The 16,143-nt window shown below is 36.1% G+C and overlaps 1 protein-coding gene across 3 annotated transcripts in view; it reads right to left on the reverse strand.

Annotated features, from left to right (window-relative positions):
- LOC121425395 (protein O-GlcNAcase-like) overlaps positions 1 to 16,143 on the reverse strand; it is a 38,081-nt gene that overhangs the window by 5,622 nt on the left and 16,316 nt on the right. Inside the window, exons 6-12 of one of the 3 annotated variants that reach the window (XM_041621436.1) lie at positions 15,989 to 16,117; positions 14,041 to 14,199; positions 12,310 to 13,349; positions 8,793 to 8,967; positions 7,011 to 7,064; positions 1,372 to 1,457; positions 249 to 353 (exon numbers count right to left, since the gene is read on the reverse strand). In XM_041621436.1, the coding sequence (XP_041477370.1) occupies positions 249 to 353; positions 1,372 to 1,457; positions 7,011 to 7,064; positions 8,793 to 8,967; positions 12,310 to 13,349; positions 14,041 to 14,199; positions 15,989 to 16,117 (1,748 nt within the window). Of the gene's footprint in view, positions 1 to 248; positions 354 to 1,371; positions 1,458 to 7,010; positions 7,065 to 8,792; positions 8,971 to 12,309; positions 13,350 to 14,040; positions 14,200 to 15,988; positions 16,118 to 16,143 lie in introns of all 3 variants that reach the window. The other 2 variants (XM_041621435.1, XM_041621437.1) reach the window with 2 other exon arrangements.

The following is a 16,143-nucleotide window of genomic DNA, read 5'->3' on the forward strand; positions in this document are numbered from 1 at the left end:
ATATGTGATGTACAATGAAACTACTTCGCTCTTGTTCTCCTTCATCATGGAAACCTACAGAAGTTTCATACATAACATGTGTCAAAGTGGCTGTCAACTAGGTGATAAATTCAGTAACCTTCATGGATTCATGGCAATAAATAGGATTCTTATATAACCCAAATATCTGTCACATATAAATAAATACAAATAATATGGTGACTATCTGTAAAATTCTAAGATTGGTGGTCTTTTCACGAGATACTGACCTCATCTTTGGGAAGGAAAGGCCTAATGGTGAAGACTCTACTGCAGACCTGTCTGGGTTGCTGGCGGACTAATAGATCAGCTGCATTGTCCAGGGGAAGCATACGCTGTCAATCAAATCAGTAAATATATCTTGTAATATGTATATTTACCCCAATGTATCAATATCACCAAAGATATATCATTTCAAATCAATAAGAAAGTGGTAATGACCAGTCAAGAACAATATTTGAAACATTATTTGGCATATTACAACAGATGCTAAAGTGTCAGGGTTTTTTTTACAATAATTGCATTTGATTTAATTGATTTGATTGGTCAAAACAAAAATATTATCAAGGCTGAATCTTACTTACACAAGTGGAGCAGAGTCAATAATTCTTGAATTATCCATCACATTAAACTTGCCATGAATAATGACACTGATAGAGCATTCCCAGAAGAATACATGTTGGAGGATATAATTTGTTGCTCAAGCTCAATGATGTAAATTCATTAAAGTAAAAAAAAAAAAAAAAAAACACTATAACCAAACCAACCGAAACAGTCACTAGCCCAACAGATTTGTCAGTTTATATATACGCGTTGTGGCCCAGTGGATAAGTCTTCTGACTTTGAAACAGAGGGTCGTGGGTTCGAATTCCAGCCATGGCGTAATTTCCTTCAGCAAGAAATTTATCCACATTGTGCTGCACTCGACCCAGGTGAGGTGAATGGGTACCCGGCAGGATTAATTCCTTGAATGCATGAGCGCTGAGAGGCAGCTCGAGCTAAAGCCGGGGTAATAATAATAACAACGTGCCTCGGAATAGAATATTTCCAGATAGATGGCGATATATAAATGCCTATTATTATTATAAAAAAAAAGCAACCTTGATAATCACAACCGCTCTGGCAAAAAACAATTGTTTGTTTGGTGGCTACTTTACACAACCAACTGCCTAATTCTGCAACATTGGATAAGCTTTAACATTGCAGTGAATGAGGAATTGGGGGTTCATTTTTTATTTTCTAGGGCTCTTTTCAGCATTTTTTTTTTTTTTTGGGGGGGGGATTTCCTCAAGTTCTAGGGACCCCCATTTCTTCTAGTTATTATCATCATCAAATTATACTTCTTTTACTCACATGAAACTCTCCAGTTAGACCTCCCCTGAACATCCAGGGCTCATTGTCACCACTAAGGAACGCTTTCTTGTGATTGGACGTACACCCTGTTCAAATCAAAACAATACAATACAGGTCAAAGGTCATATAGCTTACCACTGAAAGCATGTGCAACATACATGTAAGTGGATGGGTGGATAATGGGGAGGGAATATGACACACGACATACATGAATTACAATGAGTGGGGATGTGTTATGGAGAAAGGAAAATTATACATGAGGTAGGTGCAGGTATAGAGATATAATGTTGTTGGTTAGGTGAACAAGTACATGTAGTGGTTTTATGACGTGAATAATCATATCAATAATTTGAAGTAGACATGCCATTTATAAAGGCTCTTTCAACTTTTCTAATCAGATACTTAATCAAGGAATAGAATCTAGAGGGTAACAATGTTTATTTTACCTACAATATCTCCATTATCAAGATATTCCAACCTCACTAACCAGACAGACTGTATTTTATCAGGAGAAAAAATATTTTGAATGTTACTACTCACTAGTACCTTTAGTAATGGGCTCTGTAATATTGAAGTAAAAGTTTCAAACATTTCTTTTATACATATTTTTGAATTATATTGGTCCCTCTGATAGTTACAGTGTATAAAACTAGTTACATGAATAAGAGGTGAGATGCAATAATAGGTGAGTATAATTCATCACTTAATTGGAGAAAGGAATATTTACTTACTACTGCATAGGAGTATTCATTTAATTTACACATTAAATTTACATATACATTAAAAAATGAAAAATTGCTCTATGCTCGACTCAAAGGAATTAAAAAAAACAATACAGACAATAAAGTAAATAAGAGAGAGATACTCGGATAGAGAGATAGGGAGTATCAAAAAATAAAATGTTCTTCTTTATTTCAATAAATATTCTTATCGGATCTTCTCGGAAGTATGACATGATTTGCTCAATAATTTTTTTCCCCTCTTTTTATTTTTTTTTGGGGGGGATAGATGATGATAATTATATTGGATGGCTTTATTTCATGAAATACCAGAAATATTAAGAGTTAAAGGCCAACATCATATTTATTTCCAGGATTCTTCTGGTATATTATGTGAGGATGAAATTGTGAAAATTAATGCATGTACATCAGACAATATGGGTGACAAAAAAGAGGGAGGAGGGAGAGCAGGTAGGAAAGAGAAACAACATATCAACAATAATAATGAAATGAAGAAATGATGTAAAGCATGCTAAAATGATGCATAATCACAGTATGGACTGAAAAGAATAAAGATCATAAGACAGAAATGATTTAGTTCAATAATAATCTGTGAACAGAATCGTACAATATGTTGGTCACAGGGATATAAACACATATTCACACAAGCCGTAGTTTACTTGAACTTTTGAATATTTCTTTTAAAAACATGTGTGCATTAATAATCTGAAAGAAATACAATAAAAATAATCATGTACAGCTTCATGTTAGATGCGAAATAAGGATCAAACTAGTTTAAACTGGTTTAAACCATGGTGAACCGGTATGCGCCAGTTACATGCCACAAGTGATTGGTCCAACTCAGATGAACAACAAATAAAGACACCTGTACTGGACTAGGAATCACAGACAAGTATTCAAATAAGGTCAAATGTCAACCACTGTCTCTTTTTAATACAATAAACCGGGGGGGGGGGGGAGGCAAACATTATAAAAAAAGGAAATGGTCTATCTGATAACCTGCTTCATGATAACAGAAAAATAAAGAAATATTTTTAAAAGTTCATTGTTTGTCTACAGATTGTAGGATGATTTAGAAGTTTATCAATAAAAAAATTCTACCAACATTTTAGCAATCAAAATAATCCTCTTCAAAACTAATCTCTAAATACCATACTGAAAGAAATGACATGCTCGAAGCACAGATACACCCCCACTTTTTTAGGGGGGGGGGGCATTGCAAGAGACTTCACATGGATAACATTTGACCAAATTGAATCCAAGTCGCAACACATTCCATGAGCACTTCATAGACTATTGGTTAACATATTTTCAAAGAAATATCTGTTTGAAAAAAATTGCCCCTTTTCAGGAATTTGCAAACTTAAACAAAGTACAATTTATTTTCTGTTAACAAAGACAAAAAAGAAAGGCACAAATGTAAATGAATCTAATCTAATATATAAGACAGTATTCATGTCTTGATAACTATATGTTTGTGAATTGTGAGTGACAAAGATATTCAATTGAAAAAGAAAATGTGTCCTTGTATTTACAGAGTATAATTCAAGTCAATTATCATTCACACTAATTTGAGTTGATCGGAGGGAGGGGAGGGGCGGTCTGGGGCTTGTTTTGTCGGGGTCGGTTGTGGGATGAGCGAGATGTGGAGGTTTGGAGGGTCTCGTCGACATAGCTGACTCTGTGGGCGACTCTCCATCTGTTTTGTGCACAGATTTTCGGATTTTTCCTTTTCTTCCCAATTTGAGGGATAGTGGGGAGGATTCAAGGATTTGTGTGCGGAATGGGTGGGGGTTGTCGGCGGGGTCTGTAGTTCTGGAGCGCGTTGGCCGGTTCGGGGGTCCCCATGGGGGTGTGGCGGGACTCTTTGGGCTTCCGCGACTTGCTTATCTCCTCGCCGATTCTGATGAGGCTTGCATTGGATTGTTACTCTCATTTTACTCTTTCCGACGGGTTCGTTTTTCTTCTTTTGTTTTGGTTTCCTTTATAGATTCTTTTCTTATCTCTGTCTCTCTCACTTTATGTTCCTAATGCAATGTCTTGGCATTCTACGTTGAATTTTATAATTATACCCAAACTACAATTATATTTAAAGGTTATCTATCATGTAGCATTATACAAAACTTATGAGAGAGATATATATTTTTTTCTGCTCAAAACTTGATCTTCTATATTTTGGTATGATTCTCTTTTTTTCCATTGTTTATATTGTGATTCGTTTTCTCTGTAATTTACATATGTTGCCCTGCATGTAATTTATTACTTCATGACCTGGGCTTATTTTCTTTTTTTATTGTGTATTCACCTATGTTCCTGTTTGATTTTTAATATTGAATAAAGTGATGATTTTAACAAAATTATTTCACTATAAAAAACAAGGATTTCTCAGATATTTTCCAAACAGAGATTGCAAAGAAAAAATAACCAATGAGTTTTTATAATTTCACCTCAAAACACAAGTAAAAGATTTAAAACATAATGAATAATAGTAATTTTGTACAGCGTAAATGAGATTATTTGAATTGCGTTGATACCATGATAGCTACAGTGCACAGTAAAAGTTCCCAAGATTTTGTAATGAGGAAGAAAAATATGTTGGATTTTACAAGGCTTCAAAACTACCAAGTCTTTAACAAAAGAAGTACCTTTTCAGACTTCACCCCTGATAAAATAAGGTGAATAGAATGAGTTAAGCATTATAGTTCCAATTCCTTTGTTACTTCGTCAAAGCATATTCATGTCACTTCTTGTCAGACCTTTCAGCAAATGAATTAAGTCTTAAATGGCAAAAATATCTAATAAAGGAAAATGGATCTGAATGAGTTTTTATTAAGAAACCAGCCTTGTCATCAGAATATACAAATACTCTGGGTAGTAGGCACTTCTTTTGTCAATAATTTGAATAAGTTGTCAAGCCTTGTAAAATATGATTGGATTAAATTCAGTCATCAGAGATTCCAGCCGTCAACAATCTTCATCTTGCTCGAACCTGTAGGGGCGCTTTCTACCCTTTAACAAAGAAAAGATATTCAATTAATAAGCACGCTCAGTGAAATTCTCCGACCCTTGGGAAATTTGTGTGTTCTGCTTTCTACCATTGCAATTTACTGATGCTATTTCTTTCTTAAAACAAATCATTCATTTTTATATTTCTTTTCTTTGCAGTTTATATAAAAGCCCACAATCAGGGTGCCATTTATTGATTTCTGTAAAACACATCACATAAAGCAAGGGACATTACTAATTTCTTCATGTCATAAACACCTTAGAAAAAGCATCAGATGATGAGCAATGTTGTCAGCAAAGCACTTCAGATCACCCAAAGGTCATCCTGAACAACATGTGCACGAATAACACACTATTTCTCAGATTATGGACACCTCTGAAACAAAGTCGTGGGAACTTTCAATGCACCTCTTGCGCTAGCATGTATAGGAACATTCTCAAGGTCTGTCAAGGCCCAATTTTGAATAAGTATCACAAATTAAACCGATATTCATAGAGAACAACCATGTTGATAAAATCAATGACTTGTGTTTGAGATGAAACTGTTAGATGACATGCTCATCGCTCATTCCGAAGAATTTCAATGAGGAGGGCCCTGTAGCACAAATTTACGAAATTGACTGTAAGGCTCATTTCTATGATTGATTGCAATGATCATTGTGTATGACCAATCATAAAAATAAACCCCATGATCGATCGCTAAGCTTATGTCACAGGGCCCATATCTGATGATTATTACAGATGTTTTAAGGCGAAGAACTGAATGTGTGTTTGATTAATATCCATACACTCACTGTCTTGTCAGTTGTTCATCTCAGTTAGCAATCGAAGCCTGTGGAAAGAGAGAGGCAGCAATGCGCAAAATCCGAGCGTGTTATGCAATGGTACACCATCTTGCTTATTGCCAGCATATGTGCGCGTAGGAGATGGCTGCACTACTCGACAAATTTCAAGATTTGACGTATTCAAAGAGTGTCAGATTTTAGGACTACAGATTTGAGTAAAATAATTCCAGAAAAGATCAAGTTTACAGTATAAATTGTAACTTTACATTCAGATCAAATATTGGGTTGAAATTTTTAAAAAGAAAAAATTCTTTCTGGATTCATTTTTTTCTTTTAATAAAGCAAGGCTAAAACTGCCACAACTCTTGGGGAAGAATCTATCTTTAATTATATTTAATTTGAATATCAGAATCATTATAAAAACACTAGTTTCAATGATTTCTGCAGCCACCTTCAACCTGAGTCCTAGCACATCGCAAGCAGCATGGCACAGTTCACTCTTGTTAAACCTTAAAAATTGCATTGGGGACTAGTCATTTACTTTACAGAGCAGCATCGCTTCAAGACTTGCAGCATGGCCACTAAAGGGCCATATACTCACCCTATTCCTCCAGCAGATGACGCATGTATCGCTGATCAAAGCGGACACTTTTCGCACGCAAGCAAGCACGAGCCAATAGAGAGCATTGGCTAACATGCTGGTAGTGCATTATGCCATACTTGTAAACTTGAGTCCTACAAATTTCATACTGATTTTTTTATCACATCAACCAGACAAATTATAAGTAATCATACTTGCTAAACCATAGAATCAATTTTATATCATATCACTCACTTTTTCAACCTTATTTTCCTAATCATTTAAAAAAAGAATTTAACTGCTTTGAATGAGCAATCCATTCATATTTCATGATCAGTTGCAGAATTTATAAAATATAAAATGCATCATAAAATGCAACAAATTTAACTTAAAAAGTCGCTTCTGAATTATTCGGTTTGGACTAATCTTATACAAGACAGCATAATGCACTATTTACAGTTAAGTATGCGTTGTGTAATTTTAATGTAAGGTACATATACTGGTTGAGCTAGAGACATGGTTGCGTACATGAGTAGAAGGTGTCCATATAGTCACAGCTCATCTCAGAAACTTCTCCAACAGCTACAATTTGAGAGACATTTATAAGAAAGAAAGAGAAGGGAAAATAAATGAGAAAATCAGTTAGTAAACCTGGGTTTAAATTCAGTTCAACTACAAGCCTCACACCACACACACAAACACAAACACTCAATCTGGAAGTGAAAACCGTTAATCGCATCAGGATTGAGTCCACGTTCGTTTAAAAATTAACAAACTTGATATTGATCTACAACAGATGAAATTCACTTCAAACAGGCTCACTGAGCAATATCTATTCTAAATCATCATCAAAACAAGCACATACATATATATCAGTTATACGATAACATGTATTCAGTTTCTGCAACATGGGATGTTTCTACGCTTTGCTCTGCATACGCATTGACAAGTAATCATTTTCCTTTGTATACACTATTGCAAGCTGCACAAAAAAAAGCCAAGCGATGCACAGTCAAATGCACATGACAGAATGAAAAAAAAATGATAAAACCAAATGAGATGGGAGTACTACGGCCTCATAAGTGTAACTATTATGAGCCTCACTCCTTCTACATTAGAAACGGCTTGTTATAAAAGGGTGTGTAAGTTAAGCATATTACTTTCGGGTAAATTTCTATGGGCAGCCGTAAGGGCCAAAATTAAACCTGCCTGGTAAAAGTGGAGTGTCAGCTAGCCACAGGCCAATTTTTCCACAAATTACACAAATGTTTAAGATCCTTACAAGATAAGATACTGTAATATTGAAAAAAGATTATTTGAACCAGAGTAAGACCAGATACTCCATTCAAGAGTTATTCAAGAGATTTAGTTTTTACTGATAAATAAAATGTGTAATTTCTTGGTAGCTTTATTCTTTGAAAGACACCATAGGACAAATTGGCCGGCTATTCGCTAACTTACCCTCCATTAACCCAGTGGTTTAATTTTGGCCCTTACGTCTGACCATAAAAATTCACCCGAAACTTACAAACAACTTACACAGCCTTTTATAACAAGCCTTAGAAACGGTGCTTAGAGAATTAACACACATTCCAAATGGATGTCGGTGAATATTGCCTTATGGTGGTTTCAAAAGAGGCCTGTGTATGAGATTAATGCATGGCACAAAACAGTGACAAAAAAGCCATGAAAGTGCAGGGATAAAATATTGATCACCATTTCTCTTGTAATTTTGAAGAAACAAAAAATTATGTTCACAAGAATTAATCAAAACAGAGCCAGTATTTTTTTTTTTTTTTGGGGGGGGTGAAAATATCAACCTGCCGTTTTGTTTACCTCTGCATAAATAAAGAATGGTATGATAAATTGTTTGCAGCTGATAGAAAATGTAAAACTGCCTTGTATTTCTAGGCAAGCTTGATTAGGATAGATATTACATTCTAAACTTTTTAAAGTGTAAATGTAAACAATTTTGAAAGTGCTGAACAAAAAGTACTGAAAAATAAGATTTTTTTTACGCGATAGGTATTCAAACTGAAGTGGGGAAAAAAACATTTTTTTTGCGTCTGGATATTGAATTCATGATATATCTCAAATGAACTCTCTTCACCAAAGGCATTAGGGGAGGGGTGACGAAATGAGAAAACACTGATGAATGACATCAAACAAACAAAATATTAAATCATAGCAAAGAAATCCTTGATGCCTGAGCGGAGCTTGTACAATGAGAACACATAATAACTGGCCATGCTCGGGGAAAAGGATGGGGGTTCGTAGGGGGTGGCGTGGAGGGGCGAGAGTAAAACATACCTAGCCACTTGACAAATGATCCAATCATAGAGACGGCTATTTCCATGTCCCACATGTATGGATAGATGTCATAGAGAAGACTTCTGTTTGGAGTGTGGAGGAGACGAGTCATGAGCTGCTTTACATCTTTACAGAACTTCAGGAACTGGGTGGCCCGCTCTTCCCATTCGGCTGCCAGCTGAGACAAGAACAAAATATGGGGCTTGCAGTCAGATGAAAAATATATAATATTGATGAGAATAATAATAATGTTTAGCTCTGCTATAGCGCATAGTCTATTAAACGATAAAAGTACAAATTAAGAAGTTTAATATCAGATCATATAGAAAAAAATAAGCTGAAGTGGAAAGCATTGAAACGAAATCAGTGACTTGACTTTCAGCTCCTTGAGAAACTGAGGTTTTAACACTAACACATTTCAATTTTGTAGGGGAATTTAAAAAAAATCAGACTGTGAAATATAAAACTCAGGAAAAGTACAAAAAAATAGAAGTTTAAGAAATGTTGCCATTGTGACAAAATACATCCTCAAGGCTGCATAGTGATTCCTTATTCAGGTATGATATTGACAGATTCTATTCTTAGATTTGAATGGCAGATTAAAACTTTTTTTTGAGGGGTAGACATTGTAAATACTGAAAAAAAATGAAATATGACTATCTTAAGTGAATTCATAATAATCAAAAGATGAATTATTATATTTTTTGTATTATATCATTATACTGAATTACAAACACTAAGATGGTTGCCATAGACAGCTATAGAGTTACCTCTGTAGAGGGTACCTACATAACGTCACAAGCAGCCATGTTGGAGGATTAAACAAGACCACAGAAACAATGATTGATCACTGATTGTTTATTTTCCAAAACGACTGCATGTGGTGACCATCCATATGGGAAAACTGCCAATTCGTCTACTGCCAACTCGTCCATTTCCCACATGGTCTTCCTTTATTTAGTCTAACAATGTATGCCATTCCATCTATCAACACTTCATCTAACAACACTTCGGTCCAATCATCACTTGGTCTAATCACCAGTTCGTCTATAACCATTTCATCTCATTACCAGTTGGTCTTATATCCATTTTATTTCCATTCATTTTGCCCAAATAACACTTAGTCCAATTAGACTAGATAGTGGATTAAATGGCTATTGGCCCAACTGGTTATTAGATGAATTGGTGAGTGGACGAATTGGCAATTAGACCATGTGGATAGTAGACGAACTGGTGGTAGACCAAATGATAGTAGATGAGTTGGTAATCGGACGAATTGACAGTAGACCAATTGAAAATAAACATCTATATGTACCTCCCAGTTTGAAAAGGCATTCTTATTAAATTCAACAGTGTGCTGAGCTCCAATATCATGTGTAAAACAAATCTATTAAGGTAGAAAATGATAACATCTAACATAATCTCTTCTCTGCATCACTACTTTATACCCAAATACTCCCCCATAATCTATTTTAAGCAATTTCATGTCTACCACATACCAACTGATTTAAAGATAAGAATATCCTCAGCATACACTATTTTCTAGGCACAAACATCAATTCCTAAACATATAGGCTTAGGAAAAGCCTTAGCTTAAAATTTTCAACAAAATTCTTAAACCCTGATAGTAAATTCTCATAAAGGCAAGCTTCAAGGACGAAGAAGTTATATCTCTATTCACTTCCAAAACTCATCAAAGAACACTATCGACCTGTTCCATAGACTCGGTAGTAAACTGAGTGCTACAAAATCTACATTGGACTTACTTAATACAGACTTTATACAGCACTAACCATGAAATTTTCAACAAGATTCATAAATCCCAATAGTAAATTCATACAAATGCAAGCTTCAAGGATGAAGAACTTAGATCTCTGTTCAATTCCAAAACTCTTCAAAGAACACTATCAACCTGTTCCATAGATTTGGTCGTAATTTGGAGTGCTACAAGAACTACATCGGACTTAATACTTAATACAGACTTTATACAGCATTAACTATGAACACTATAGTCTATTATTTGTTGTGAACTGATCCTAAGAAACTTAACCACTAGACACCTTGTTGACAGTCAGAGCCATGTTCTTATTCAAGAAGCCTACACACATTTTTTTTCACCAAGAATCCTTCATACATCATAGACAAAATAATGGGAAAATGCTGTGAGATATGCATAGTACATTTGAAATCCTGTTTTATAAGATACTATGCATCTTGCAACCTGGCCTTCCCCTGAATTCCTCATTGCCGCATGCCTATAATGAATCAGAGGATAAAAGAAAACATGTGTATGGCATTCCTCCATTTACAGAGAGGTGGCTCTGACACTCAAGCATTACAACACAAAATGTATACAAATTAATCAGTGCTTATAGGTCATTCCCATATTTCTACAGAAATAGACACATTTACATGTGCTATCTTCTTGTAAATTTTGAACTTTTCTAATTGGCCTTTTTTTTATACCTTCAGTTCATATTACGTTGTTTATCGAGGTAGCGAAATAAAACCATACACTTCCATGTCATCAATCAAGGGACAAAAATCATAAGGTCCTTTCACTTATTTGAGTCAGTAAACTGATACTCGAGCAGAACCATCAAGCTTGTGGATTTATTTTCTCTAAATTTGGTTACACAATTAATTGCTAAATAGTAATGGCTAGTCAAAGTCATTGTATTTTGCACACTTTGTTCAAAACACTAGCCGTGAACCAATCCAGGAGATTGTTTCATAAAGACTTGTTATAATTATTATAAAGACTTATTATAATAACAAATGCACAATTTATTCACCAAGTTTTATGATCGGCATGGATGATTTCAGTAGCTTTAAACTACATGTATTACTGAAAATTTGTTTTTAGAACAGGTTTTTATGAACGGGCCCCTGAGCTGTTCTTTCATTTGCGCAATCCATTACAAATATCCACAGAACCCATGGGCCGTTTCATAAAGCTGTTCGTAAGTTAAGAGCGACTTTAAGAACGACTGGTGAACCCTTCCTACGCGCTAAATCATCGCCAATTCAATATACCATTTACCACAAGAAAGGATCACCAGTCGTTCTTAAAGTCGCTCTTAACTTACGAACAGCTTTATGAAACACCCAACTGTTATTGAGGATTTGTAAGAATGTCTTTGATGATGCTGACCCTGCCAATTGATTGATTTACACTGCCCTTCCAAGAAAAAAGACTGTATTCTGCAACTGCCTGTCATTTCAATTCCGTATGAGATGAAAACATAACATGTATTACCTGATCAGAATATATGTCAACTGTCAATGCTATGCTTCACAACCTATTCTACTTCGGGTGAAGGGTATAGAAGCACTGGAATTTCAAGAAAGCAGATATGGCCTGTCAGGTGTCCAAAGGCCAAAGACATGGATGAAGTAACATTGTAATCAAAATTTCAATTACACTTCAAAGTAGTTTTTACTAGCATATTCATCGTTCAAACATTGCTTCACAGCTACCTTGTACTGAACATTTTCTCCAATAAGTAAAGCTTACCTTTTCTGCACTGCCTTTTGCAGAGCCTTTGCCTGCACGCACTACATAGGCATTATTCCTTAGCCAATGGATCTCTTCCAGTTCGTGAGTTGCCCTTGGCCCATGCTCATAGGGCAAGTAAAAGAGTTCACACATTAGACTCAGGTCTTCCTCTGTGATCTTTTCTCTTGGTGGTGGCTTTCTTTCCTGGTTGTCCTGACTGTCTACTGGAGGATTATCAGACGAACTGTCCACTTGCATCTCACAGTCTGTTGTACCATCAGGACTAGAGTCTGTAGCTACAGGTTCTTCCACCACTTTAGGGATAGGTGGCTTATCTGAAATGTCCCCTTCTGGCTTGTCCGCGATGTCCCCTTCAGGCTTATCGGCAATATCTCCTTCAGGTTTATCTGCAATATCCCCTTCAGGCTTATCCACAATATCCGCTTCATGCATGTCTATGTCTGCTACTTTGCTACTTGTCGTTGTATTTGTAGGCATACTACTGCTGTCTTTAGTTGGTACAATAGGTGGCACTGAATCATTAGTCCTCATGACAGTTGTCTGTGAGCTGTCACCATTGCATTCCATTGGCTCTAACGTGTCCTCTATGACTGGAGGTCGTGGCTGACTGATCAGTGAGTTGACAATGTTCGAAGGAGGTATGAAGTTCTCGACCCCCAGAGGATCAAAGGCCTCTCTCTTTTTTAGGATTTCAGCTGCAACCTGGGAGGTCTCCTCCAGAGATGCAGGGAAGGAAGTGTTTGTGGTAGGGGTCACACTCATGCATGTGTTGATACTCTGTATAGGAGGGGCTACCACCGGTAGGGCTGGGACAGGTAACGGAGTCGGGGCAGTAGGAGGGATCACAGCTGCTTTCTTAGCATGGACTGCTTTTGGTTGGTGAAACATGGGAAGCCAGTCTGCAATGGCAAGTTTGAGAGCTAATTCAGGATCATAGTTCCCATGATTTATCCTTAGTCTCCGTGGTCCTGGCTCGGTCTTCCCTTCTGTTTCTAACTGCTCATCTGCACTAATGGTCGCCTCTTCTGTCATGTCTCCTAAAACATAGCCAGAAATGATATGAAAAAAAGGTGTTAGTTCACTTAACTTCAATTAACATTCATTATATTAACAAGTAAAAATGTATAAGAGAAAAAGTGAGAAAGGGTTGGGAGGGGGAGGCAGTGGCAACAGAAGAAAAGAGAAATTTGACGATGCAAGTAGATAAAAAATAACTGTAGTAAAATAACCATACATTCATGTTTTTGTTATCACTATCATAATCAACATCATTTTCATCCTCCTCATCATCATCTTTATCCTCACCATCACTATAACCACCACCATCAAAACTACAATTACTACCATAGCTATTACCATAGTCATCCTCCTCCTCCCCATCATCATCATCACCTTCACCATTACCATCATCATCATCAACACCATGATCAACATCACCATTACCACCATAACTATTATCACCATCAATATCATCATCACCACAATCACAATCATCACCTTCACCATCACCATCATAACTATTATCATCACAGCCACCATTATCATCATCAATATCATCATCACCACAATCACAATCATCATCGTCATCATCATCATCACCATCCCCACCATCATCAACACCACCATTACCATCATGACTATAATCACAGCCACCATTATCGCCATCAATATCATCATCACCACAATCACAATCATCATCATCATAAAACTCATGGTTTCATCACTCACCTGGAGGCTCATCTTTCTTGCCACCTTCGGTCCCTGCTGCTTTATTCCACGTAGCTAACGTATGGAGGGCTATGTGATTCAGGTAGTACTCACAGTTAGGATTGGTCAGTATACCGTTGGTATAGGGCTTTAACTCAGTAGATCTGCCTTTGTATGGACCTACAAGAAACACAGAGTGAAGGCTGAACATTTGTAATCCATATAGCTACAGTGACTGCTTCAGAATACACTTTTGCAAAGAAGGGACTGTTCCTGAATAAAAATCCATTTAATCATTTTTGTTATTCAATAATTGGTTTTATCATTCATTTTTTAGTTGACTAATGTCATATCCATGTTGTTTTTTTTTTTAAAGCAGCAAAACGGAGCAAAAGCAGATTAACTTTTACCTAATGAAGGCTCCATGGATTAAAATATATCATTAATGGATTGGTCATAAAGTCAGTAGTCCTTTTTCTTGTAAAAGGGACTTGTCTCCCATCACCAGTTAAGCCCTCCCCCCTTCTCCAAATGATAACTCTACCGAGGACATTTCCCGATCATCCTCTACGGGGAGTTGCCCTAAATTGTGAAAAACAATGATCTTTAGAGTCCACTATTCCTATTCAATGAGATACAGTTTCCTTGTTCGTTTCCTTAAAATGAGTTGTTGTTTTTTAGAGATTTAGTGTAAATTTTCTTCTTATCTTTCAACAACTTTCATTTTGTTTTCAATATACATAGGAACACCATGTATGAGAGTTCACATTGAAGACATGATGGTATCACAATATGACTGCTAAACCAGGGATATATATTAAATTAAATGCCACTGAACTGAAAATGGACATTATCTACATCATAACATGGTTTCCATTGTTTTAATTTCATGTCTACCACAGATACAGGGCTTCAATTCATTACTTCATTTCAACAGCTTCTTGCTGGTTTCAATTCATCCAAGTGAAAACTGAATCACATGGTATTTCCCAAACTCCTCCTTTTACGCTAAACTGACATTTAGAATAAAGCGCATCATTATACTTGGTTCTGTACTCCATGCAACTCTATCTGGGTGGATTTTAAACCAATCACAAAATGGTGACAATGTGCCTCGGGGAGCTGAAGTTAATTCCTAACCATTGAATCCAATCGATTTCACCAACAGGTATATTCCAATCAGTATCATTGTACCCTGGGCACAGACCAATATGAGACCCTGAGCAGACTGACCACAAACATCGCATTCCTCACATGATAGAAAATCGTTCAATCTGGAATGGACTCAGTTCAGCAGTGTGACAGGGGATGAATATGCTAACACATTTACTGTGCACCTGATAAGAAATCTAAATTCCTTTCATGGAATCCATTATAAATGGATACATTAAAGTCAGATGAAGAGTTATAATGGGATTTGGAGCAGCCAGATATCACAACAAATAGACATTTTGAAAAACAGAATTTTTATTTTGTAACATGTAGAAATGGAGGCCTCAATTTCAGATAGATCTGCTACATATGATCATATCAGAAAAAAAAATTGTGAGACAATTCATCTGCTTTAGATTCATGCAGCTTTGTGTTAAACTTAAATAACAGCTCAGTTATTTTACAAGGTCAAATGACAAGGCTAAACTACATCTTCTTGCAATCCTGTCAGAAGGGCAATTAACCTCCATAATTTTCTTTAAATAGGTCCGAAGGTTGTTCAGACAGATTTAGATTTGATCAGAGTGCTAAATCATTGATGCATTGCAACAATATGAACAGGGATACCTGCTTCTAACATAGCTTTTCAATGGAGAATCAATCAAGCATGGCTTCTTTTATACAAAAAACATTATCTGTATTTTTCAGATATGTTTCGATAAATTAAAGAGCTCCATTATTTGAGGACGTTGAATAGTTGATAAAAAAGGGAAAACCATGTCTACTCTTAGATTTACAATGTAAATTTCCTTCTTACCTAGGTACATTCTCTGTTGATCGTAGTCATTGGCATGTATATTATCCCAGATGACGGGCTTGCGTTTGATAACAGAGCTTAGTTCTTTGATGGAGTCAATGGTAATGAACTTTGACACAACTTTTCCCCCTAAAAGAAAAGGAAAAAAAAATTGT

This window comes from Lytechinus variegatus, chromosome 12, assembly GCF_018143015.1.
Source record: "Lytechinus variegatus isolate NC3 chromosome 12, Lvar_3.0, whole genome shotgun sequence".
Classification (NCBI taxonomy): Eukaryota; Metazoa; Echinodermata; class Echinoidea; order Temnopleuroida; family Toxopneustidae; genus Lytechinus; species Lytechinus variegatus.